This window comes from Oncorhynchus mykiss, chromosome 15 (assembly GCF_057628025.1).
Source record: "Oncorhynchus mykiss isolate SJ-2025 chromosome 15, ASM5762802v1, whole genome shotgun sequence".
NCBI classification, from domain to species: Eukaryota; Metazoa; Chordata; class Actinopteri; order Salmoniformes; family Salmonidae; genus Oncorhynchus; species Oncorhynchus mykiss.
The window spans coordinates 69,552,377-69,580,000 of record NC_143036.1 but is presented as its reverse complement, the minus strand read 5'-3'; the positions used below and the strand labels follow the sequence as shown (position 1 = coordinate 69,580,000).

Genomic DNA, 27,624 nt, shown 5'->3' with positions numbered 1-27,624 from the left:
TGACCTAAATGACTAATGATGATAAATACAATCCACCTGTGTGTAATCAAGTCTCCGTATAAATGCACCTGCACTGTGATAGTCTCAGAGGTCCGTTAAAAGCGCAGAGAGCATCATGAAGAACAAGGGACACACCAGGCAGGTCCGAGATACTGTTGTGAAGAAGTTTAAAGCCGGATTTGGATACAAAAAGATTTCCCAAGCTTTAAACATCCCAAGGAGCACTGTGCAAGCGATAATATTGAAATGGAAGGAGTATCAGACCACTGCAAATCTACCAAAACCTGGCCGTCCCTCTAAACTTTCAGCTGATACAAGGAGAAGACTGATCAGAGATGCAGCCAAGAGGCCCATGATCACTCTGGATGAACTGCAGAGATCTACAGCTGAGGTGGGAGACTCTGTCCATAGCACAACAATCAGTCGTATATTGCACAAATCTGGCCTTTATGGAAGAGTGGCAAGAAGAAAGCCATTTCTTAAAGATATCCATAAAAAGTGTCGGTTAAAGTTTGCCACAAGCCACCTGGGAGACACACCAAACATGTGGAAGAAGGTGCTCTGGTCAGATGAAACCAAAATGGAACTTTTTGGCAACAATGCAAAACGATATGTTTGGCGTAAAAGCAACACAGCTCATCACCTTGAACCCCTATCCCCACTGTCAAACATGGTGGTGGCAGCATCATGGTTTGGGCCTGCTTTTCTTCAGCAGGGACAGGGAAGATGGTTAAAATTGATGGGAAGATGGATGGAGCCAAATACAGGCCCATTCTGGAAGAAAACCTGATGGAGTCTGCAAAAGACCTGAGACTGCGACGGAGATTTGTCTTCCAACAAGACAATGATCAAAAACATAAAGCAAAATCTACAATGGAATGGTTCAAAAATAAACATATCCAGGTGTTAGAATGGCCAAGTCAAAGTCCAGACCTGAATCCAATCGAGAATCTGTGGAAAGAACTGAAAACTGCTGTTCACAAATGCTCTCCATCCAACCTCACTGAGCTCGAGCTGTTTTGCAAGGAGGAATGGGAAAACATTTCAGTCTCTCGATGTGCAAAACTGATAGAGACATACCCCAAGCGACTTACAGCTGTAATCGCAGCAAAAGGTGGCGCTACAAAGTATTAACTTAAGGGGGCTGAATAATTTTGCACGCCCAATTTTTCAGTTTTTGATTTGTTAAAAAAGTTTGAAATATCCAATAAATGTCGTTCCACTTCATGATTGTGTCCCACTTGTTGTTGATTCTTCACAAAAAAATACAGTTTTATATCTTTAAGTTTGAAGCCTGAAATGTGGCAAAAGGTCGCAAAGTTCAAGGGGGCCGAATACTTTCGCAAGGCACTGTATATATACACACACACACACACATATATACACACACACACATATATATATACACACACACACACACACACACACACATATATACATACGCACACAGATATATGCACACAGATATATATACATACACACACACATATACACACACACACACAGAATTCTGTGTGAAGTGGAAGGGTATGGAAACAGTGGCACCCAGTGGTCAAAGCTACAGTAGCTACTGCATATCTGTAATCAAGGCACAGGCCCTGAAATACTGCTGAAATGTCAATGCTGGTGTTTTGAACTTTGTGTGACTGTTTGTTCAAATGTAATCTGTAGATATCAGGTTGAATTAATTCATTTTCATTTTTGTTGTAACCGTTTCTGTAGTCTTTCAGTGCCTGTTATAGATGTCTGTGTGTGTGGTGTGAGGCGTGTCTGTGTGTGTGGTGTGAGGCGTGTCTGTGTGTGTGGTGTGAGGCGTGTGTGTGGTGTGAGGCGTGTCTGTGGTGTGAGGCGTGTCTGTGGTGTGAGGCGTGAGGCGTGTCTGTGTGTGTGGTGTGAGGCGTGTCTGTGTGTGTGATGTGAGGCGTGTCTGTGTGTGTGGTGTGAGGCGTGTCTGTGTGTGATGTGAGGCGTGTCTGTGTGTGTGATGTCAGGCGTGTCTGTGTGTGATGTGAGGCGTGTCTGTGTGTGTGGTGTGAGGCGTGTCTGTGTGTGTGGGGTGAGGCGTGTCTGTGTGTGTGATGTGAGGCGTGTCTGTGTATGTGATGTCAGGCGTGTCTGTGTGTGATGTGAGGCGTGTCTGTGTGTGATGTGAGGCGGGTCTGTGTGTGTGATGTGAGGCGTGTCTGTGTGTGTGATGTGAGGCGTGTCTGTGTGTGTGGTGTGAGGCGTGTCTGTGTGTGATGTTAGGCGTGTCTGTGTGTGATGTGAGGCGTGTCTGTGTGTGTGATGTGAGGCGTGTCTGTGTGTGTGATGTGAGGCGTGTCTGTGTGTGTGATGTGAGGCATGTGTGTGATGTGAGGCGTGTCTGTGTGTGTGATGTGAGGCGTGTCTCTGTGTGTGATGTGAGGCGTGTCTGTGTGTGTGGTGTGAGGCGTGTCTGTGTGTGTGGTGTGAGGCGTGTCTGTGTGTGTGATGTGAGGCGTGTCTGTGTGTGTGATGTGAGGCGTGTCTGTGTGTGTGATGTGAGGCGTGTCTGTGTGTGTGATGTGAGGCGTGTCTGTGTGTGTGACCTTGACCCAATATGCTTAGTCAGGCATAGTGTGCCCTGTTACACAAACACAAACACACACACAGAGAGTGGCAGACATACACACCGGGAGTGGCTGACACACACACAGAGAGTGGCAGACACACACACACACACACACACAGAGAGTGGCAGACACACACACACACACACACACACAGAGTGGCACACACACACACACACACATAGAGTGGCAGACACACACACACACAGAGAGAGAGTGGCAGACACATATACACACGGAGTCACACACACACACCATCTGCTCAGAGACCGCTCTAGAGCCAGGTCCCATCCCATAGACCTGGACATGTCACTGGAACCTCTGATAAACCTCACATCTGTGTTTGTGTGTGTGTGGTTGTCTTTCTCTCTCCCCTCCATCTCTCTCTCTGTCTCTCTCTATTTCTCTCTCTTCCCCCATTACTCCTCTCTTTCTCTCTCCCTTCCATCTCTCTCTCTGTCTCTCTCTTCTCCCATTACTCCTCTCTTTCTCTCTCCCCTCCATCTCTCTCTCTATTTCTCTCTCTTCTCCCATTACTCCTCTCTTTCTCTCTCCCCTCCATCTCTCTCTCTGTCTCTCTCTATTTCTCTCTCTTCCCCCATTACTCCTCTCTTTCTCTCTCCCCTCCATCTCTCTCTCTGTCTCTCTCTTCTCCTATTACTCCTCTCTTTCTCTCTCCCCTCCATCTCTCTCTCTATTTCTCTCTCTTCTCCCATTACTCCTCTCTTTCTCTCTCCCCTCCATCTCTCTCTCTGTCTCTCTCTATTTCTCTCTCTTCTCCCATTACTCCTCTCTTTCTCTCTCCCCTCCATCTCTCTCTGTCTCTCTATTTCTCTCTCTTCTCCCATTACTCCTCTCTTTCTCTCTCCCCTCCATCTCTCTCTCTGTCTCTCTCTATTTCTCTCTCTTCCCCCATTACTCCTCTCTTTCTCTCTCCTGCCCTTTCTCCCTCACTCTTTCTCACTCTGCTGCTGTTTTTGGTTTTCTGCCACTGCAGGAGAGATAGATAGGGAGGGAGAGGGATGGATTGAGATAAAGAGAGAGCGGGATGGAGAGAGAGAGGATGGATTTAGATAAAGAGAGAGCGGGATGGAGAGAGAGAAAGAGAGGATGGATTGAGATAAAGAGAGAGCGGGATGGAGAGAGAGAGAGAGGGATGGATTGAGATAAAGAGAGAGCGGGATGGAGAGAGAGAGGGATGGATTGAGATAAAGAGAGAGTGGGATGGAGAGAGAGAGAGAGGATGGATTGAGATAAAGAGAGAGCGGGATGGAGAGAGAGAGGGATGGATTGAGATAAAGAGAGAGCGGGATGGAGAGAGAGAGGGATGGATTGAGATAAAGAGAGAGCGGGATGGAGAGAGAGAAAGAGAGGATAGATTGAGATAAAGAGAGAGCGGGATGGAGAGAGAGAGAGAGGGATGGATTGAGATAAAGAGAGAGAGAGGAGAGAGAGAGTGAGAGGATGGATTGAGATAAAGAGAGAGCGGGATGGAGAGAGAGAGGGATGGATTGAGATAAAGAGAGAGCGGGATGGAGAGAGAGAGGGATGGATTGAGATAAAGAGAGAGCGGGATGGAGAGAGAGAAAGAGAGGATAGATTGAGATAAAGAGAGAGCGGGATGGAGAGAGAGAGAGAGGGATGGATTGAGATAAAGAGAGAGCGGGATGAGAGAGAGAGAGAGGGATGGATTGAGATAAAGAGAGAGCGGGATGGAGAGAGAGAGAGGATGGATTGAGATAAAGAGAGAGCGGGATGGAGAGAGAGAGAGAGAGGGATGGATTGAGATAAAGAGAGAGTGGGATGGAGAGAGAGAGAGGATGGATTGAGATAAAGAGAGAGCGGGATGGAGAGAGAGAGAGAGAGGGATGGATTGAGATAAAGAGAGAGCAGGATGGAGAGAGAGAGAGAGGGATGGATTGAGATAAAGAGAGAGCAGGATGGAGAGAGAGAGAGAGGGATGGATTGAGATAAAGAAGAGAGAGGGGAGGATGGTTGAGATAAAGAGAGAGCGATGGGAGAGAGAGAGAGAGAGGATGGATTGAGATAAAGAGAGAGAGAGAGGATGGATCAAAGATGTTGTGAAATAAATGGATGATGTGAACTTGGAGACCTCCTCTCCAGCTGTCTCCCAGATATACTGTCAGTCCACCATACGCCCGCCGGGAATCTGCCCAACAACTGCACTCTAACATTGCCCTAACGTTGTAGAAGCGCTGTTAAAATGTTTTTTCCAGACATCTGCCCACATGCGCTAGCTAAAGACATTATATCAATGAATTAAAACAGACTGACAACATTTTATCAGCATTTCTTTTTAAGGTAACGTAGACGTTGTAGCCAGTTGTGGCCACTTACCAGGGGTTCCTTCATGCATGTCTACTGTAGTGGATCAATGATCATTATCACAGAACATTGGAAGGACTTTGACGTCACGCTGACATATTGTTTCTGAGACATGGACCTTCTAGCTGGATGTTCTAGCCACCCAGGTGTTTGGTCCAGTCTAGTGGATCAATGTGCCTCAAAACATCAACATCTCTCTGTGTGTGTGTGTGTGTGTGTGTGTGTGTGATCACACTGCGGCTGCTTAGCCATTCAGCACACACAGGTTGACTTACAGGGAATTACCATTCTGTTGAAACAAGCACTTTTACGAGAGGGAGGGAGGGAGGGAGGGTTGGAGGGAGGGACAGGGTTGGTTAGTATATTGTCTTACCTTTAGGAGAGGGAGGGACAGGGTTGGTTAATATATTGTCTTATCTTTAGGAGAGGGAGGGAGGGAGAGAGGGGGACAGGGTTGGTTCGTATATTGTCTTACCTTTAGGAGAGGGAAGGAGAGAGAGGGACAGGGTTGGTTAGTATATTGTCTTACCTTTAGGAGAGGGAGGGAGGGAGAGTATGGGGGACAGGGTTGGTTAGTATATTGTCTTACCTTTAGGAGAGGGAGGGAGGGAGAGAGGGACAGGGTTGGTTAGTATATTGTCTTACCTTTAGGAGAGGGAGGGAGGGAGAGAGGGACAGGGTTGGTTAGTATATTGTCTTACCTTTAGGTGATGGAGGGAGGGAGACAGGGTTGGTTAGTATATTGTCTTACCTTTAGGAGAGGGAGGGAGGGAGGGAGGGAGAGAGAGAGAGGGACAGGGTTGGTTAGTATATTGTCTTACCTTTAGGAGATGGAGGGAGAGAGACAGGGTTGGTTATATATTGTCCTACCTTTAGGAGAGGAGGGAGGGAGGAGAGAGAGGTACAGGGTTGGTTAGTATATTGTCTTGCCTTTAGGAGAGGGAGGGAGGGCGGGAGAGAGAGGGACAGGGTTGGTTAGTATATTGTCTTACCTTTAGGAGAGGGAGGGAGGGAGAGAGAGGGACAGGGTTGGTTAGTATATTGTCTTACCTTTAGGAGAGGGAGGGAGAGAGAGGTACAGGGTTGGTTAGTATATTGTCTTACCTTTAGGAGAGGGAGGGAGGGAGGGAGAGAGAGGGACAGGGTTGGTTAGTATATTTTCTTACCTTTAGGAGAGGGAGGGAGAGAGAGGGACAGGGTTGGTTAGTATATTGTCTTACCTTTAGGAGATGGAGGGAGAGAGAGGGACAGGGTTGGTTAGTATATTGTCTTCCCTTTAGGAGATGGAGGGAGGGAGACAGGGTTGGTTAGTATATTGTCTTACCTTTAGGAGATGGAGGGAGAGAGAGGGACAGGGTTGGTTAGTATATTGTCTTCCCTTTAGGAGATGGAGGGAGGGAGACAGGGTTGGTTAGTATATTGTCTTACCTTTAGGAGAGGGAGGGAGGGAGGGAGGGAGGGAGGGAGGGAGGGAGGGAGGGAGGGAGGGAGGGAGGGAGGGAGGGAGAGGGAGAGGTACAGGGTTGGTTAGTATATTGTCTTACCTTTAGGAGATGGAGGGAGAGAGAGGGACAGGGTTGGTTAGTATATTGTCTTCCCTTTAGGAGATGGAGGGAGGGAGACAGGGTTGGTTAGTATATTGTCTTACCTTTAGGAGAGGGAGGGAGGGAGGGAGGGAGGGAGGGAGGGAGGGAGGGAGGGAGGGAGGGAGGGAGAGGTACAGGGTTGGTTAGTATATTGTCTTACCTTTAGGAGAGGGAGGGAGAGAGACAGGGTTGGTTAGTATATTGTCTTACCTTTAGGAGATGGAGGGAGGGAGGGAGAGAGGGGGACAGGGTTGGTTAGTATATTGTCTTACCTTTAGGAGAGGGAGGGAGAGAGAGGGACAGGGCTGGTTAGTATATTGTCTTACCTTTAGGAGATGGAGGGAGAGAGAGGGACAGGGTTGGTTAGTATATTGTCTTACCTTTAGGAGAGGGAGGGAGAGAGAGGGACAGGGTTGGTTAGTATATTGTCTTACCTTTAGGAGAGGGAGGGAGAGAGAGGGACACGGTTGGTTAGTATATTGTCTTACCTTTAGAAGATGGAGGGAGAGAGAGGTACAGGGTTGGTTAGTATATTGTCTTACCTTTAGGAGAGGGAGGGAGGAAGGGAGGGACAGGGTTGGTTAGTATATTGTCTTACCTTTAGGAGATGGCGGGAGAGCGAGGGACAGGGTTGGTTAGTATATTGTCTTACCTTTAGGAGATGGAGGGAGAGGGATGGACAAGGTTGGTTAGTATATTGTCTTACCTTTAGGAGAGGGAGAGAGAGGGACAGGGTTGGTTAGTATATTGTCTTACCTTTAGGAGAGGGAGAGAGAGGGACATGGTTGGTTAGTATATTGTCTTACCTTTAGGAGATGGAGGGAGAGAGAGGGACAGGGTTGGTTAGTATATTGTCTTACCTTTAGGAGAGTGAGAGAGAGTAGGGGTGGGTGAGAGGGATGGACAGGGTTGGTTAGTATATTGTCTTACCTTTAGGAGACGGAGGGAGGGAGGGACAGGGTTGGTTAGTATATTGTCTTCTAGATGGACTACTAGGGAGGGGTATGTATTGTGTGAAAAACGTCTGTTTGTTTGAGGGGGTTGTGTCTAGAAAACTCTGTGTGTGTAACATCCAATCATAAGAGTGACAGTTGGTTTACCCTCTCTCTGACATCCAATCACACCCCCAGTGAGATACCCTGTGACCCCTGTCTCTAGCCTGTCCTGTTATCCTCCTAGCATTACATGCTAACACAGCTTCCATGATAAGCAAGTGAATCATTAGCCTTCAGAGCTAGCCCATTATTGTCTGACAGACATGGACGGTGCAGATGTCACGGGGTTGAGTGGAAACGCGGAGGTGTCTGGTGAACAGCTCAGCAGAGGGAGCCTGTGGTAAAATTCAGTTTAACCGTGTTGTCAAGGTGACAGGGCTGGGGCAGAGTCGACTCACCCCAGCTTTAATAACTACAGCTGACGGCTATGATAAACTGTTTGTGTTTAGCGCTTGTGTCTCAGTCTTTCTCTCCCTCCTTACCTGTCTGTCAATAGCAGGGGCGAAGTGGTGTTCGTTCCGTCTGGTTCCTCTATTTGTACAGTTGATGTGACTACTTATCTGTCCTTAGTTGCACTGCAGTAGCTGCTTTCTCTGAGGTAAGTTTAGAGTTAGTAACTTTCCCATCTTGAGCTAACGTGGTGTTAACTTGCGCTACCTGTTTACAAGGTGGAAAATGACTTGTCGTCTTTGAGCTAACTATCCACTCTCTTTGAATATGAGTCTTCCTGTCTGTCTGTGTCTGTGTCTGTCTGTGTCTCTCTGTGTCTCTCTTTCTTTCTCACTCTCTCTCACTCTCATAATGACTACACTGGTTATTGCTGATGAAGCTGCAGTGTCTCTGCATAGAGCTGCTCTAGTCACAAGAGGACAGAGGGAGCGAGAGGAGTGGGAAAACTTGACGGAGCTCTCATTTGCGTCAGGAGCCCTGGCATTTGTTACCGCGGCGACAAGCGTGCGTTCCGCTTGATGGAGAGAATCATCCTGAGAGAATCTCCTCCCTCCCTCCATCCTCTCCTCCACCCTATCCCTCGCTAACTAATGTGTTGTTCTCAACATGCTGACAGAGGCAACCTTAAATGACTTTAATATTGTACACACTGGAAATGACAGGAAATTAATTGTGCTGATTCTTGTTTTCTCTCCTCTCTCTCTCTCCCACTTTCTCCTTTCTCTTTCTCTGTATCTTTCTCTCTCACCAGTGACATACTTAGATCTTGGCCCCGTCCTCTGCCACATGCACCATAAATTTGCTTAATACTCTTTGTATACGAGGGGCTGCGCACGAAGGAGATGTGGGCTAATTAAAATGTAATGGCACAAACACACACAGAGTTGGCGAGTGAGTGAGCGCTCTTGCAGGTGGTGGGGTGGGTGGGTGGGTGGGAGTGAGGGCGGGTGGGAGTGAGGGCGGGTGGGAGTGAGGGCGGGTGGGAGGGAGGGAGGGAGGGAGGGAGGGAGGGAGGGAGGGAGGGAGGGAGGGAGGGAGGGAGGGAGGGAGGGAGGGAGGGTGGGTGGGTGGTTGGCAAGTGGGGAAATGCGGAAGACAGTGACAGTGGGTTCTGGGGTGTGTTTGACTGAGTGAAGCCGAATGCTGGTTTCCTTCATTATCTCCCCCTAATGGGTGAATAAAGGCTGGTGGGGGGCGAAGGTGTAAGAGCACAGATAATTTAATCTGATTAACAGCTGCTGTTGGGCAAATGACTTTCCAAGCACCTGGGTAATGACGTGGTTGGTTGGAGGAGTTTTTGGCATCTGGGGGGGGGGGGGTGAGTTGTCTCACACACCAACAGAACAATCTCTCACTCACTCACTCACTCACTCACACACACACACACACCCCACCCCCCCTCACACACACACCCCACGCAGCACTTCCAACCTTCTCCCTGGTACAACAGCTGGGCAGGGTCCAGATAGCCAGGTGTCCAGTCAACATGACGACAGAGGGATGAGGCCCAGTAGAACAGGCCATAGAGAGGACAGTATTGTGGGGCAACATGGAGAACCAGACATTGCCAATCAGTTTGTAGATAGATACCCCAAAATCCAAACCCAAAGGCTTGAAATGTCGTGCCAAGTGCCCTATAATAGACAGAACCACGGTATACCTGCAAACTGGGGTTACGTTCCAGATTGACTGCATTGCAGTCGGCAACTGCTGACTGACTGATCTACAAATCACCTTGCATGCTAAATAACTCCTCACTATCACTTGTAGATCAGTCAGTTTGCTCAGTCACACAGTATATTAGACTTTCATATTCAGGACACAGGGAGGCAACCAAAGATAGGGCCTTAGAGAACATTATACACTATAGCCTTATAAACTGGTTTACAAACGGCCCAAACTGGAACAGCCTTGCCCAGATGTGAGAACACAAATATACCAACATTTATACAAAGTAAAGTTGTCAATTATCACTCTTTTCCCCCACGTGTTTTATTCCTCCCCTGCTTTTCTACGTCTCTTTGGGAACGGTGTGTGTGGGTTGTTAATTGTTCTCTTCAAAGCTTTCCCTTCTAAAAACAAACACATTTCTTTTCAGTTCACATAACAATGTGGACTATGTCCTCCTGTGTGCAGCTAATCACATGCAGTATCTGGGGAATGGGAGTGGTGTTTTGGACGTGAATAACACACACACACACACACACACACACAGTAGGTACACACACACACACACAGTAGACACACACACTAGACACACGCGCACACACACAGTAGACACACACACAGTCGACACACACACACACACACAGTAGACACACACACAGTGGACACACACACACACAGTAGACACACACACTAGACACACGCGCACACACACAGTAGACACACACACAGTCGACACACACACACACACACACAGTAGACACACACACAGTGGACACACACACAGATATACAGTGGAGACATGTGGTGCATATTTGAGAAGTGATAAGAACACTGTGCTGCCCATCAGGGGTTTCTCTGTGTCTCTGCCTGTGGCGAGCAAAGGAACCGGTATGACCCCTCATCAATATTGACGAGCTCATTGAGGGTGAGCATTGAAAAACGAACAGGGCCTTGGAGGGAGAGGGAGAGAGGAGAAGAGAGTGAGTATGCAAATAGTTCACAAACCAAGGGCATTACTTGTCAGAGAAAGAGAGAAATATAAAATAAATGAATCCCCACACACAGCTGTGAAAGTCTGTTCTTACTGGACCTAATCTCTCTCCATATTTGTTATCTCTCTCTCTCTCTCTCTCTCTCTCTCTCCTCTCTCTCTCTCCTCTCTCTCTCTCTCTCTCTCTCTCTCTCTCTCTCTCTCTCTCTCTCTCTCTCTCTCTCTCTCTCTCTCTCTCTTTCTCTCTCTCTCTTCTCTCTCTCTCCTCTCTCTCTCTCTCTCTCTCTCTCTCCTCTCTCTCTCTCTCTCTCTCTCTCTCTCTCTCTCTCTCTCTCTCTCTCTCTCTCTCTCTCTCTCTGTTCTTCTTGCAATATTACAACAGCAGAAATAGCTTGACACAAAAAGCTGCAGAATTGTTCAGTAATTCCTACATAGGAAAATAACCATTAGGTTTAGTAATGGGAGAGGCTTAGAAATAATACAACAAGATAATAGTTAATCCTATTCAGGTACACACACACACACACACGAGATTTGCACCTGTGTGCTTGTGACTTCCTTGAGATTTCTCCTCCTGGACACAATGGAAGACTTTCCCTCAGCTTAGCCTTCCTCTCCCTGCTGCTTTGATGGACACCACTTTAAATCACCCTCTTTCTCTGGGCACAAAGAGCTGAGTTAAAGGAGGAGATGGGTGAAGAGATTGAGCTTCCTGATGCCCCCAGGTTTTGTGTGCGTGTGTGTGTGTCCTTTTGTGGGCACCTCTCATACCCATCCAAAACACCATTGTGGGAGTGTAATCTAAGTGAATGGGATTTCTCTACTAGCCAGTGGCGTATAGCGATGCTATCTGTCTGTCTTTGTGTCTGTGCTGCTGCTGCCCACACAGTCTCTGAGGTATTGGCCTGTTTAGCCCCAGAGCAGAGACATAGTCAGCCCTGCTCTATGCTACTCCCTAATGCATTCATATATCTTCTATATTTACATATATGTTTAATCTGTCCACCATCAATATACATATGGATTAAACCACCATCAATATACATATGGATTAAACCACCATCAATATACATATGGATTAAACCAACATCAATATACATATGGATTAAACCACCATCAATATACAAATGGTTTAAACCACCATCAATATACATATGGATTAAACCACCATCAATATACATATGGACTAAACCACCATCAATATACATATGGATTAAACCACCATCAATATACATATGGTTTAAACCACCATCAATATAAAATTGGATTAAACCACCATCAATATACATATGGTTTAAACCACCATCAATATACATATGGATTAAACCACCATCAATATACATATGGATTAAACCACCATCAATATACATATGGATTAAACCACCATCAATATACATATGGACTAAACCACCATCAATATACATATGGTTTAAACCACCATCAATATACATATGGACTAAACCACCATCAATATACATATGGACTAAACCACCATCAATATACATATGGTTTAAACCACCATCAATATACATATGGTTTAAACCACCGTCAATATAAAATTGGATTAAACCACCATCAATATACATATGGATTAAACCACCATCAATATACATATGGATTAAACCACCATCAATATACATATGGTTTAAACCACCATCAATATACATATGGTTTAAACCACCGTCAATATAAAATTGGATTAAACCACCATCAATATACATATGGATTAAACCACCATCAATATACATATGGATTAAACCACCATCAATATCCATATGGATTAAACCAACATCAATATACATATGGATTAAACCAACATCAATATACATATGGATTAAACCACCATCAATATAAAATTGGATTAAACCATCTTCAATATAAAATTGGATTAAACCACCATCAATATAAAATTGGATTAAACCACCATCAATATAAAATTGGATTAAACCATCTTCAATATACAATTGGACTAAACCACCATCAATATACAATTGGATTAAACCACCATCAATATAAAATTGGATTAAACCATCTTCAATATACAATTGGATTAAACCACCATCAATATGCATATGGTTTAAACCAACATCAATAAAAAATTGGTTTAAACCATCTTCAATATAAAATTGGATTAAAACCACCATCAATAAAACATTGGATTAAACCACCATCAATATAATGTACATATGGATTAAACCACCATCAATATAAAATTGGATTAAACCATCTTCAATATAAAATTGGATTAAACCACCGTCAATATACATATGGTTTAAACCAACATCAATATAAAATTGGTTTAAACCATCTTCAATATAAAATTGGATTAAACCACCTTCAATATACATATGGATTAAACCACCATCAATATACAGTTGAAGTCAGAAGTTTACATACACCTTAGCCAAAAACATTTAAACTCAGTTTTTCATAATTCCTGACATTTAATCCTAGTAACAATTCCCTGTTTTAGGTCAGTTAGGATCACCTCTTTTTTTTAGAATGTGAAATGTCAATAATAGTAGAGAGAATGATTTATTTCAGATGTATGTCTTTCAAAACATTCCCAGTGGGTCAGAAGTTTACATACACTCAATTAGTATTTGGTAGCATTGTCTTTAAATTGTTTAACTTGGGTCAAACGTTTCAGGAAGACTTCCACAAGCTTCCCGCAATAAGTTGGGTGAATTTTGGCCCATTTCTCCTGACAGAGCTGGTGTAACTGAGTCAGGTTTGAAGGCCTCCTTGCTCACACACGCTTTTTCAGTTCTGCCCACACATTTTCTATGGGATTAATGTCAGGGATTTTTTATGACTTTGTTGTCCTTAAGCCATTTTGCCACAACTTTGGAAGTATGGTTAGGGTCATTGTCCATTTGGAAGACTCATTTAAGACCAAGCTTTAACTTCCTGACTGATGTCTTGAGATGTTGCTTCAATATATTCACATAACATTCCATCCTCATGATGCCATCTATTTTGTGAAGTGCACCACTCCCTCCTGCACCAGTCCCCCTTTTTCCTTCAAACATAACGATGGTCATTATGGCGAAACAGTTCTATTTTTGTTTCATCAGACCAGAGGACATTTCTACAAAAAGTACGATTTTTGTCCCCATATGCAAACCGCAGTCTGGCTTTTTTATGCCGGTTTTGGAGCAGTGGCTACTCCCTTGCTGAGCGGCCTTTCAGGTTTTGTCCATATAGGACTCGTTTTACTGTGGATATAGATACTTTTGTACCTGTTTTCTCCAGCATCTTCACAAGGTCCTTTGTTGTTGTTCTGGGATTGATTTGCACTTTTTGCACCAAAGTACGTTAATCTCTAGGAGACAAAATGCGTCTCCTTCCTGAGCGGTATGGAGGCTGCGTGGTCCCATGGTGTTTATACTTGGGTACTATTGTTTGTACAGATGAACGTGGTACATTCAGGCTTTTGGAAATTGCTCGCAAGGATGAACCAGACTAGTGGAGGTCTTGGCTGATTTAATTTGATCTTCCCATGATGTCAAGCAAAGAGGAACTGAGTTTGAAGGTAGGCCTTGTACCAGATCAACAACATCATAGTGTTATGTGAGGCAGTATGGTACAGTAGTACCAGATCAACATCATAGTGTTATGTGTGGCAGTATGGTACAGTAGTACCAGATCAACAACATAGTGTTACAGTGCCTTGCGAAAGATTCGGCCCCCTTGAACTTTGCGACCTTTTGCCACATTTCAGGCTTCAAACATAAAGATATAAAACTATTTTTTTGTGAAGAATCAACAACAAGTGGGACACAATCATGAAGTGGAACGACATTTATTGGATATTTCAAACTTTTTTAACAAATCAAAAACTGAAAAATTGGGCGTGCAAAATTATTCAGCCCCCTTAAGTTAATACTTTGTAGCGCCACCTTTTGCTGCGATTACAGCTGTAAGTCGCTTGGGGTATGTCTCGATCAGTTTTGCACATCGAGAGACTGACATTTTTTCCCATTCCTCCTTGCAAAACTGCTCGAGCTCAGTGAGGTTGGATGGAGAGCATTTGTGAACAGCAGTTTTCAGTTCTTTCCACAGATTCTCGATTGGATTCAGGTCTGGACTTTGACTTTGCCATTCTAACACCTGGATATGTTTATTTTTGAACCATTCCATTGTAGATTTTGCTTTATGTTTTGGATCATTGTCTTGTTGGAAGACAAATCTCCGTCCCAGTCTCAGGTCTTTTGCAGACTCCATCAGGTTTTCTTCCAGAATGGTCCTGTATTTGGCTCCATCCATCTTCCCATCAATTTTAACCATCTTCCCTGCCACCACCATGTTTGACAGTGGGGATGGTGTGTTCAGGGTGATGTGTTGCTTTTACGCCAAACATAACGTTTTGCATTGTTGCCAAAAAGTTCCATTTTGGTTTCATCTGACCAGAGCACCTTCTTCCACATGTTTGGTGTGTCTCCCAGGTGGCTTGTGGCAAACTTTAAACAACACTTTTTATGGATATCTTTAAGAAATGGCTTTCTTCTTGCCACTCTTCCATAAAGGCCAGATTTGTGCAATATACGACTGATTGTTGTCCTATGGACAGAGTCTCCCACCTCAGCTGTAGATCTCTGCAGTTCATCCAGAGTGATCATGGGCCTCTTGGCTGCATCTCTGATCAGTCTTCTCCTTGTATGAGCTGAAAGTTTAGAGGGATGGCCAGGTCTTGGTAGATTTGCAGTGGTCTGATACTCCTTCCATTTCAATATTATCGCTTGCACAGTGCTCCTTGGGATGTTTAAAGCTTGGGAAATCTTTTTGTATTCAAATCCGGCTTTAAACTTCTTCACAGCAGTATCTCGGACCTGCCTGGTGTGTTCCTTGTTCTTCATGATGCTCTCTGCGCTTTTAACGGACCTCTGAGACTATCACAGTGCAGGTAAATTTATACGGAGACTTGATTACACACAGGTGGATTGTATTTATCATCATTAGTCATTTAGGTCAACATTGGATCATTCAGAGATCCTCACTGAACTTCTGGAGAGAGTTTGCTGCACTGAAAGTAAAGGGGCAGAATAATTTTGCACGCCCAATTTTTCAGTTTTTGATTTGTTAAAAAAGTTTGAAATATCCAATAAATGTCGTTCCACTTCATGATTGTGTCCCACTTGTTGTTGATTCTTCACAAACAAATACAGTTTTATATCTTAATGTTTGAAGCCTGAAATGTTGCAAAGTTCAAGGGGGCCGAATACTTTCGCAAGGCACTGTATGTGAGGCAGTATGGTACAGTAGTACCAGATCAACATCATAGTGTTTTGTGAGGCAGTATGGTACAGTAGTACTAGATCAACAACAACAACAGTGTTATGTGGGGCAGTATGGTACAGTAGTACTAGATCAACAACAACAACAGTGTTATGTGGGGCAGTATGGTACAGTCGTACCAGATCAACAACATCGTAGTGTTATGTGGGGCAGTATGGTACAGTAGTTAGTACCAGATCAACATCATAGTGTTATGTGAGGCAGTATGGTACAGTAGTACCAGATCAACAACATCATAGTGTTATGTGAGGCAGTATGGTACAGTCGTACCAGATCAACAACATCATAGTGTTATGTGGGGCAGTATGGTACAGTAGTACCAGATCAACAACATCATAGTGTTATGTGAGGCAGTATGGTACAGTCGTACCAGATCAACAACATCATAGTGTTATGTGAGGCAGTATGGTACAGTAGTACTAGATCAACAACGTCATAGTGTTGATTCCTTCCTTTTTCTCTACTCATCTCTACTACTGGTTACTGACCTTTGACCTCTCCTGTCCCCCATCTCCTTCCTTCCTTCCTTCCTTCCTCCCTCTAACCCCCTAACCACCATCTCCTCTCCCCTTTGCTCTGACCTCTCTGACCTCTGTCTTTTAGAGGGATTGGGATAACACAGAACATTCTCATGGGCATTGAACAATGAAGTCATCTCCTCCCCTGTTTAGGCAGTACTATGAGATGCTGTACAACGCTGCAGATGAGTTGCTCAACCTGGTGGTGGACCAGGGCGTTCGCTACACCGAGCTGGAGTACATCCACGCCCTCAGCCTGCTGCAGAGGAGCCAGACGGGCGTGGGAGACCTGAGCACGCAGAACGTCCGGCTGCAGCGCCTCAAGGAGATCATCTGCGAGCAGGCAGCCTTCAAGCAGGCCACCAAGGACAAGAAGATCACTACTGTTTGAGAGGGGGGGACATTGGGAGGCCGTTGTTGGCAATGGTCTGTTTGTATTACTGTCCAGTGTTTCTCAACCTCCTGTCTGGATAAAGGGTTTAGATTAAAGCTAGTATTTTTTAGAGCTTGCCTAGCAGTGCCAGCTAACCGTCTGAGGGACTGGTCAGCACCTCCACAGGGACTGGTGTTGACCTGGGTTTGTAAAAGTCCTAACTGAGTCTTCATTAGATCCCATGGCAGACCGTAAATAACCATGTAATATGTTTTGGGGGTTGAGATAATGCTGGTAGGCTGTACATTAATTATTTACTGATTTAAGGGTTGAACTTAGTTAACAATATGCATATGTTGTTGTAACTCATCTGTTTATTCACTGGCAAGAATGCAGCCAGTTCCTCAAGAAATCACTCACACACACACACACACACACACTCTCTAACTTAAAAAATGACTCCCTTCAATCATCCCATATGTGGTCGGCCCTAGTCTCACCTGTGGAGAATGGGGGAATTTTCTGAGAGTCTGGCTTTGGGGCCTTTCTCATCTCATTGTCTCATTACATCTAACTGCTGCTCTCAATTACAGCTCTACCTCCAGCTCTCCCTCGTGGGCCCGCTGACTGTGTCTGCAATACCAGATGCCAGATTAGACTGTCTAGATTATCACTTCTCTCCCCCTGCTTGTGGCCATTTTGTGGCCATTCTTCTTCCCCAAGGACAAAGAAAGGAATTGGTTCCCCACCTCAGCTGTGGTTCACTCTATTTTTCTCTCACTTTTAGAATAATGTAGATTGGATATAATGTAGCTATAGCCGATTCTGATTAAAGTATTTGCCACTGTCCTGAAATGCATTGACTGTGCTGCAGCGTTGAGGTGTACATGTGTGCTAGGGGATGAGGGCCAATGTATCCAGTACAATTTAAGTGTGTATTTTGTCCCAACACTCAAGGTCTTGAACTTAATAGGGATGTAATTGCAAATCACTTCTCCCCTTCCTACCACTACAACTGTTAAAACTTCTGCTAGAACTATTCTAAAGTGAATACACTTCCAAGCAGTCACAAATCATTCCTTCCCCTGCATCCCCTCAGTATATTTAGTTAATTAACTCAGAGGAAAAGTACTTAACAAGAGCGGGGGAGGGAGGAAAGAGAACAGGGGAGAGTTGTGGCAGTGCTGTTCACCAGAACCCAGCGCCACCATCCATCATAATGACATGTAGGCTGGGATCAATATGAGCCTTGTGGTTGCCGGAGGGATTGCCTCGTGCCATAGGAACAGCATTTGTTTTACTCAGCACACTCAAGACGTACACACACAATAAACACGTACTATATTACACACACACACTATGGAGGTCTCTATGGCTTGCAGTACTCTGCACAACTGATGAGTTTTTTTCTGCTGATTTGGGAACAAGAGAACACTCCATCTGGATTTAAATGATCCGGTATATCGGACCCCTATACCCACATTTTAAATAATGGGGCAACTCATTGTAAAGATCTACAAATATATTTCACTAGTTTTTTTACGCTTTGCTTTATTTGTTTGTTTACTAAGACCTGTCGTTTTGCACATCTACAGTGTGTAATATGAGAGTGGTTTCATGTCTGATGAGTTTTTTCACACACATCTGATAAGAATGGACGTGAATGAGTCCCAGTGTGATTTAAGGATGTACTTTCTCCATTGTCTGTTAAACGTCCCTTTCAGACCAACACCTTGACTATCACTCCTTCACTCAATTAAAGAAAGATGACCTGCCATTGTGTACACTGATCTTGCTGAAATAAAACCTCAAAATTCCCCTGTGTATATGAGCAGTTTGTGTGTTTTTGTACAATGAAAAGAGCCAGTTTCCTACCTCGTGTGGTCAAGGGACTAGTTTCTTCCATTGACACAGAGGAATTGACGAATGCCATACAGAACGAATCACTACCCAGACAACATGGTCTGTCTATGTGCTGTTGCACCGTATAATTCAAAGTCTTTTCACATTGACACAAATTGACTTTGTCCGATGATGTCATTTTACATAGACGGATCCAAAATATACACTGTCAGGAATTGAGCTCAGCTGCCAGATCTGATGGGATGTCAGAAGAAGGCTTTTCTATAGAATGATCAAGACCTGTTGAAAGATGTCTGAAGCACAAAGCACACTGCTTGAAATCTAGTATGTCAAACTTTTTTCTGCATTTTGGTGAGCATGATGGAGGTTTCAACATGGTGATTAGTGTAAAGTTATTAGAAGATTTAATGGCTAATATTTGTCTCGGCACACTAAAATGAAAATGCATGAATATATTACTTTTTCCAGAGGGTGGAACCTGGGAACCAGGGTTTGAAAGATTTTATGAACTGTTGGGAAGTAAATGAATCAAAAACGACATCTCCCACAGTTCAATTCACCTACTGACGCTTCGTCTTAGTTACTAAGCAACAGAGAACGCTATCTGCTCCAGCTGAGCCAACTTTCAAAATAGCTGCCTACCTAGGCTAATTAGTAAGTAAAAAATATCCCCAAAGTATTCTCATGCCAAACAATTTCATCCAAAATGTCTTCTACTTCGACCATTTCCAATTTGCAAGATATCGGGAAGCAAACATCGCCCCAGTATTCCTCTGGGTCACCCACTTGCTACCCTCATGAGTCAGTGACACAGGAGACCACTGATGCGCAACCATTTCCTGCTGCGGTTCATCATCCGTGTGCAGACACGTTTTCAACCTCCGAGGAAGAGAAGGAGGAGAATACAATGGAGGTAAGGGAGGAAGCTTGGGGTAACAGCTAAATTCATAAAGATGCTAACTACTTTAGTCAGATGGGCCATGAGGCTTGGTGAGTAACACGCTGTTTCTATTAATTACTTTCAGGATGCAAGCAACTTCTCTCTCTCTCTCTTTCTACTCGGAGTTTCATAATAACAGAAGTTTGGTGCATAAAAACAATGCATTGACAGTGCATGACTTGTTCTATTGTGTACTGCAACATGTTTTGATGTAGCAATGTCTCATACAGAAAAACGATGGTGTGTTGACTGAAGAGGAAGTTTCCAGCTGTTTATCCAACCTGGGACACTCTGCCACTGGACTAGAGCATGTCTACCAGTTCCTCTCTGCTCCTGTAAGAACACACACAACACACACACACTTCAGGTTGATAGTGTAACCCCATTAATCACTGATAATATGCTTTACAGGAGTAACTGTTTACCATCAGACTTTTCACGGAAGAGTATCTAACAAATCGGTTTACTTTCCATTTGTGTTGCATTTCTTAACTTGTTTTGTTTTCTATGTCATGTGGAATTCAATTTCGGAATATGTCTCCATCCAGGGTCGAAATCTGAATAATGTATCCATCCTTTGCAATTACGTCCACCTTCAAAAGCTAGAACTTCCTTACAACAAAATAAAAGGTGTGTGTGTGTCTCACATTAACAAATGCACTGTACGCCTTGTTATGATTCTAATTACTGATATAGAAAATGTAGCTTGATTAGCCTAATTAGTTAAACAATGGTTCATTTCTCATCGGTGCCCTTGTAACTTCTAGGCTTCTGGTTTGTATAATAACAGTTGTGTGTCAGGTGTTGCCATCTCTCCCCCTCTGCTCGCCCGACTCTCCTGACTCTACTAATGCATGTTGACTGGTAGATTTATCCTGTGTAAGCCACATGCCGTATCTCATCATCCTGGATGCCTCCCACAACCAACTCACCGACTTCTTTGGATTCCAGCCGCCCAAGAACCTCAAGGTGGGACCTTCAACAGACAGGATAAGACAACGCTTGATTTGTGGCTTGGGGTTTCTTGCAGCCTGTAGTCCCAGAAGATGGGTTCCAATCATCATAGACCATTTATACTGTAGTGTCCTTCCATATGCTTACTAAGTATTACCTACCCTGGAATGACAAGGAACTTACCAGGGTTGACTTCTTCGTATTGTTCATCAGTGAGTTATACAGTACTAGTAGAATGTATCATACTATACATGCATTTGGTTGTTTATTTTCATATTTCTTTATTGCAAAAAGCATTTAAAGATTGGTCCACTTGATTCAGTATTCATGTTTGTTGTATTCCGCAGGAGGTTAACTTTTCCCATAACCAGATGTCCGTGATGACACATTTGTCAGCCTACTCGTCTTTGAGTAAACTGAATCTGGACTGTATCCTTCGAAATGTATTTACACAGACACACATACATGTCGAGTTCTTATCTAGACTACTTCCTCATTGTATACCATTCTTAACGTGTGCCCCTTCTGGATAGACAACTGTTTCAGTGAGATCGGTGGTCTGCTGCATTGTGCCAGCCTCACACACCTCAGCCTGGCACACAACAAGATCTCCTGTATCAGAGGCCTGGACAACCTGCCAATCAAAGACCTCTGTCTGGTAGGTCCTAACTGCTCCACCTGTTTCTTGAATTATTCAATTTCTAACACTTTTCATGTGTGTTATATATGGAGATGTTACATGAATAATTACATTGCGTGTGTGTTTGTTGAATAATTAGATTCTTAAAGATAATATTTTACCATGCGTTATGCTCATATATGAATATGCCCATCCGGTTGTATAGACGCAGCTCTCTAAGCTCATCAGTACTGTGGTTAGTGGTTGGTCTTGTGGTTGATTTAATATGGCCTACCGACTAGGACACAAGTGTTTTCCTGTGAATCAGTTGTTTTGTGTTTTCACCTTGATGTCCCTTCCTGGTGTCTACATTCTTCCATTACGTCATGGCTTTTCTAAAAGGTTATCCCCCCAGTGTGGTGCCAGTTATGCTACACACAATATTTGAGCACTTCTTTCTCTTCAAACATGATGACAGCAGGTGGTGTATTTTTAACTCTCCCCTACCCCCTCTCTCCTGTCTCATATTTAAACCACAGACATAATTGAGCTTCAGCTTTTCAAAGACACACAGACATGGGCTCCAGTGTGAGAGCCACCATATGGCTGTGCCAGCGGGCCTCCAGACCCTTCCCTCTCCCTCTCTAACGGATGCTGGTGTTCTTTATCAAAGTGATTCCTCATCGTCAGCATGATGTAGCCGCGTTCCCTGTCCACTTCCACCCTCCCCTCTGGGACCAGCTGCCAGCGGTGTGCGCAAGCCTGGACCCTGTTCAACCCCCCCCTCTCCTCTCTTATTCCCTCACCCCTCCATAGCATCCCTGTCAACCAGGGAACCAGCCGCTGTCTCCATCTCCCCTCCCCCTTCCCTCTCGGCCCTCTCCTGCCCAGCCCCGCTCCCTAACAGCGTGCTACCTGTCAGCCAGCCTCCTCTCTCAGCCCATCACACCCTGGCCTCGAGAGCTTCCAGGGCTCCGCGCGGTCACCGTCCCCCGCTGTCGGCAGCCCTCTGCCAGGAAGGCTAGTGGAGGAGGGCAGGGCATGGTGGCCGTGGGGGCTGGATCCTGAATGACAGCCCACGCAGGGGGAAGGTGGGGTGGGGATGGGTCGTTACAGAGCAGGAGGGATGGTGGGTTCTAGAGGAGAGGAGGGCTGGTCTGTAGTGCTTTTGGCATGCGCACATCAGTGTCTGGCCAGCTGTTCACCTGTCACTCCTCACCTGTCAACCCAGACCGTTGGAGCTGGCCTGTCAATCATACACACATCTCAGGGATAAGTTTTATACTCCTTACAGATGGGGAAGGGAACACTCAATGTTAACTTTGATAGTGAGGGTGGGGTGAGTGTGTGTGTGTGTGTGTGTGTGTGTGTGTGTGTGTGTGTGTGTGTGTGACATGGGCGTGTGTGTGTTGTCGTGTCTTTGGCATCATTAAAACTGAAGACTTATTTATCAAATAACTCTCTGTAATTATTATTACGCGATTAAACAGATTAATCATGTAACTGTAATTAACTAGGAAGTTCGGGGCACCAAGGAAAATATTCAGATTACAAAGTTATAATTTTTCTAATGTAACTTTCAGATATTTTAATATCTGATCAATTAGTCTTCGAATTAATGAAATAGTATTTACCTCACGTTAGTCTCATTCCAAACGTCCAAACAAGTGTTGGTTATCTGCACGAACCCAGTCTTCACTATGAGTCATCCATACATCAATTGCCTTAAAATAATTGATTTACTAACTAAGTAATTCACAGAAATGCATAACAAACAGTAGATATGGTTACAAGGAAATGATAGGAGAATGTGCCCTAGTGGGGTAAATTGGCATGGCGGCTTGTTAGACAAAAGGGGAGTGGGGGGTCAGCTGAGGAGACACTACAGAGTTGAATATTATAACAATTGAAATGCTAATCCTTTGCACATGAACGCTCACTCATTCGGGAACAATTGCAATCAATCAATATATTTCCGCTCAGTGTGTCGTCAGGGTCTCTGTTGAAAAGTTAGTTTCTGTTGGAGAGTGTCCGCCCTCTCTCTCTCTCTCTCATGGTTAGAATGGATACTTCAGAGTGACATTCATTCATGTCGTTATAGAATGGATGTTTCGGCGGTTGTCGGTCTTCGCGTTTAATGACACCGAATTCCTAGCTGCAGACTAGTAATTAATATCAAAGACTTGCTGTTATTCTGTCGGTATCGATAGTCTTAAGAGTTTAACCATGTGGTATGGATAAAAGATTCAGCCATCTACTCAAACCTTAGCTTATACTCAGGTCTCTACTCAAACCTTGGCCCTCTCGTGGTAAGCTGGTCTGCAACCTTTAGCCATCTCGTAATTGAGGTAAGCTCGTTCTGGTGATAGAAAACACAGGTGGAGGTTTTATTTGGCTCACTCTCTCTATACTGTCTGGCCATGAGGCAGGATCTTCCCTAAGAATTGGAATTGGTTAAGGGCGCTGTACTGCAGCGCCAGCTGTGCCACCAGAGACTCTGGGTTCGCGCCCAGGCTCTGTCGTAACTGGCCGTGACCGGGAGGTCCGTGCGTGGGGCGACGCACAATTGGCCTAGCGTCGTCCGGGTTAGGGAGGGTTTGGCCGGTAGGGATATCCTTGTCTCATCGCGCACCAGCGACTCCTGTGGCGGGCCGGGCGCAGTGCACGCTAACCAAGGTTGCCAGGTGCACAGTGTTTCCTCCGACACATCCAACCCGGCTGACTTCCGGGTTGGATGCGCGCTGTGTTCAGAAGCAGTGCGGCTTGGTTGGGTTGTGTATCGGAGGATGCATGACTTTCAACCTTCGTCTCTCCCGAGCCCGTACGGGAGTTGTAGCGATGAGACAAGATAGTAGCTACTAACAATTGGATACCACAAAATTGGGGAGAAAAGGGTGTAAAAATTCAACAAAGAAAGAATTTACGACCTCTCTGACCACAGCCTGGTTGTAAGGAGACAGACAGAGAGAGATGGTACAGAGGTAGGGAGGTGGTACTCGCTGTGTCCAAAGAGGGCAACGTCGTGACAGTGTGTAGGAGGAGGGAGAGTTGTGTGTGTGTGTGAGCTTGTATGAGTTCATTAATATGTGTGTGTGTATTTGTCCACACGGTATTCATATTCCCAGTGTTTGTCATGTATCACGTCCTCTCTATCCAGAGGGGGAATCAGATTGAGAAGATAGAGAATGTGGAGACTCTGAGAACCCTGCAGGTCCTGGATCTGTCTCTGAACCGCATCAGCAGTCTGTCAGGCCTGCAGAATCTCCATCTGCTGGGCTCCATCAATCTGGAGAGTAACCTGGTGAGACACAGTCCATTTATTATTGTCCTGCTCTCTTGTCGACCTTGGTTACCCTCCCTAATTCCTTAATGTCCTGCTCTCCTGTCAAACTGGAGAGGAACCTGGTGAGACACAGTCCATTCCTTAATGTCCTGCTCTCCTGTCAAACTGGAGAGGTACCTGGTGAGACACAGTCCATTCCTTAATGTCCTGCTCTCCTGTCAAACTGGAGAGGAACCTGGTGAGACACAGTCCATTCCTTAATGTCCTGCTCTCCTGTCAAATTGGAGAGTAACCTGGTGAGACACAGTCCATTCCTTAATGTCCTGCTCTCCTGTCAAACTGGAGAGAACCTGGTGAGACACAGTCCATTCCTTAATGTCCTGCTCTCTTCTCAAACTGGAGAGGAACCTGGTGAGACACAGTCCATTCCTTAATGTCCTGCTCTCTTCTCAAACTGGAGAGGAACCTGGTGAGACACAGTCCATTCCTTAATGTCCTGCTCTCTTCTCAAACTGGAGAGGAACCTGGTGAGACACAGTCCATTCCCTAATGTCCTGCTCTTGTCTCTGCCACTGTCTGCATGGTACCAATGGCCAGTATCACTAAACCACCTAGCGACTGTATACCAGGAGCTGAGTGATAAAGCTATTCCACTGCATCAACTGATAGATTGGCTGTGGTATTACATTTAGTTTTAATAGTTTTTAAAGGATTTATTCTTGATCCAAGCATCTGATCTTTTTTCTCTATGATATACTGTTCTCAGATCAGTGAAATCAAGGAGGCCACACACATCCATGACCTGTGCCTGCTCCGGGAGCTGAATCTGCAGAGAAACCTAGTCCAGGTAGCTGCACTGCACCTACACCCAGAACACATCACTAAACTAACAAGTTAGCTCCCTAATGCTGTCTGCTTCCTCTGTACTGACAATAGACATGTCCATGCTGCTTCTTTCACTGTTGTGTCAACCCCAGGAGCAACTGGACTACAGACTGGCAGTGATCTTCCTCCTTCAACACCTGACTGGCCTGGACCAGGAGAAAGTCACAGTAGAGGAGAAGGCAGGTTGGATGTATGAGATGGTTATCAGTGATGGAACTTAAGGATTTTGGGCCGGGCTAGTAGACTGCCACTGGCCGGCCGGGCTAGTAGACTGCCACTGGCCAGCCGGGCTAGTAGACTGCCGCTGGCCAGCCGGGCTAGTAGACTGGTGCTGGCCAGCCAGGCTGGGCTAGAAGACTGGCGCTGGCCAGCCTGGCTAGTAGACTAGCGCTGGCCAGCCGGGCTAGTAGACTGGCGCTGGCCAGCCGGGCTAGTAGACTGCCGCTGGCCAGCCGGGCTAGTAGACTGGTGCTAGCCGGCTGGCTAGTAGACTGCCACTGGTCAGCGGGCTAGTATACTGGCGCTGGCCAGCCGGCTGGCTAGTAGACTGGCGCTGGCCAGCCGGCTAGCTAGTAGACCACAATTGATACCAGCCTACAGTAGGTCCAAAATCTGCTGGGTGAAGATGGAAAAGACAACATTTCTCCTGCATCTCGGGCTAGCTTGGTAATGCTCTATTAGATGTCCATCCCTGTGTGTAATTCTGTGCCTATAGGAAGTGGAGGGGCATCAATAGCTGAGTGGCATGTTTTGCTAATTGGGACAGTGAATGCTAACCTGGTATGTTTTTATTTACAACAGTGGTCATCTGTCAGGATCTGTAGAGGTTTTATAATATAGGTCAATGATACAGTTAAAGTCTGAAGTTTACATACACTTAGGTTGGAGTCATTAAACTCGTTTTTCAACCACTCCACAAATCTCTTGTTAACAAACTATAGTTTTGACAAGTTGGTTAGGACATCTACTTTGTGCATGACGCAAGTAATTTTTCCAACAATTGTTTACAGACAGATTATTTCACTTATAATTCACTATATCACAATTCCAGTGGGTCAGAAGTTTACATACACTAAGTTGACTGTACCTTTAAACAGCTTGGAAAATTGTCATGTCATGGCTTTAGAAGCTTCTGATAGGCTAATTGACATAATTTGAGTCAATTGGAGGTGTACATGTGGATGTATTTCAAGGCCTACCTTCAAACTCAGTGGCTCTTTGCTTGACATCATGGGAAAATCAAAAGTCTGGTTCATCCTTGGGAGCAATTTCCAAACACCTGAAGGTACCACATTCCTCTGTACAAACAATAGTACGTAAGTATAAACACCATGGGACCACCTAGCGTTCATACCGCTCAGAAAGGAGACGCGTTCTGTCTCCTAGAGATTAACGTACTTTGGTGCGAAAAGTGCAAATCAATCCCAGAACAACAGCAAAGGACCTTGTGTAGATGCTGGAGGAAGCAGGTACAAAAGTATCTATATCCACAGTAAAACGAGTCCTATAGCGACATAAGCCACTGCTCCAAAACCACCACGAAGAAAAAAACAGACTACGGTTTGCAACTGCACATGGCGAGAAAAATCTTACTTTTTGTAGAAATATCCTCTAGAACTGTTTGGCTATAATGACCATCGTTATGTTTAGAGGAAAAAGGGGGAGGCTTGCAAGCTGAAGAACACCATCCCAACCGTGACGCACTGGGGTGCTTTGCTGCAGAAGGGACTGGTGCACTTCACAAAATAGATGGCATCATGAAGTTAAAGTTTGGTCGCAAATGGGTCTTCCAAATGCACAATGACCCCAAGCATACTTCCAAAGTTGTGGCAAAATGGCTTAAGGACAACAATGTCAAGGTATTGGAGTGGCCATCACAAAGCCCTGACCTCAATCCTATAGAATGTGTGGGCAGAATTGAAAAGCGTGTGCGAGCAAGGAGGCCTACAAACCTGGCTCAGTTACACCAGCTCAGTCAGGAGGAATGGGCCAAAATTCACCAAACTTATTGTGGGAAGCTTGTGGAAGGCTACCCGAAACGTTTGACCCAAGTTAAACAATTTAAAGGCAATGCTACCAAATACTAATTGAGTGTATGTAAACTTCTGACCCACTGGGAATGTGATGAAAGAAATAAAAGCTGAAATAAATCATTCTCTCTACTATTATTCTGACATTTCACATTCTTAAAATAAAGTGGTGATCCTAACTGACCTAAGAGGGAATTTTTACTCTGATTAAATGTCAGGAATTGTGAAAAACTG

The 27,624-nt window shown here is 44.9% G+C and overlaps 2 protein-coding genes across 2 annotated transcripts in view; both read left to right on the top strand.

Moving 5' to 3' along the window:
* Positions 1-18,642, top strand: part of LOC110513021 (exocyst complex component 4) — a 234,029-nt gene extending 215,387 nt beyond the window's left edge. Inside the window, exon 18 of the mRNA XM_090199128.1 lies at positions 16,597-18,642. Within this exon, the coding sequence (XP_090055254.1) occupies positions 16,597-16,834 (238 nt within the window). The 3' untranslated portion in view covers positions 16,835-18,642. The remainder of the gene's footprint in view (positions 1-16,596) is intronic.
* Positions 18,643-19,241: 599 nt separating this feature from the next.
* The window catches only part of LOC110500996 (leucine-rich repeat and guanylate kinase domain-containing protein), a 32,585-nt gene continuing 24,202 nt past the window's right edge, over positions 19,242-27,624 (top strand). The window contains exons 1-9 of the mRNA XM_090199127.1: positions 19,242-19,592; positions 19,850-19,954; positions 20,168-20,249; positions 20,488-20,588; positions 20,921-21,002; positions 21,107-21,231; positions 24,350-24,493; positions 25,242-25,322; positions 25,453-25,539. Coding sequence (XP_090055253.1) covers positions 19,386-19,592; positions 19,850-19,954; positions 20,168-20,249; positions 20,488-20,588; positions 20,921-21,002; positions 21,107-21,231; positions 24,350-24,493; positions 25,242-25,322; positions 25,453-25,539 — 1,014 coding nt within the window. The 5' untranslated portion in view covers positions 19,242-19,385. The remainder of the gene's footprint in view (positions 19,593-19,849; positions 19,955-20,167; positions 20,250-20,487; positions 20,589-20,920; positions 21,003-21,106; positions 21,232-24,349; positions 24,494-25,241; positions 25,323-25,452; positions 25,540-27,624) is intronic.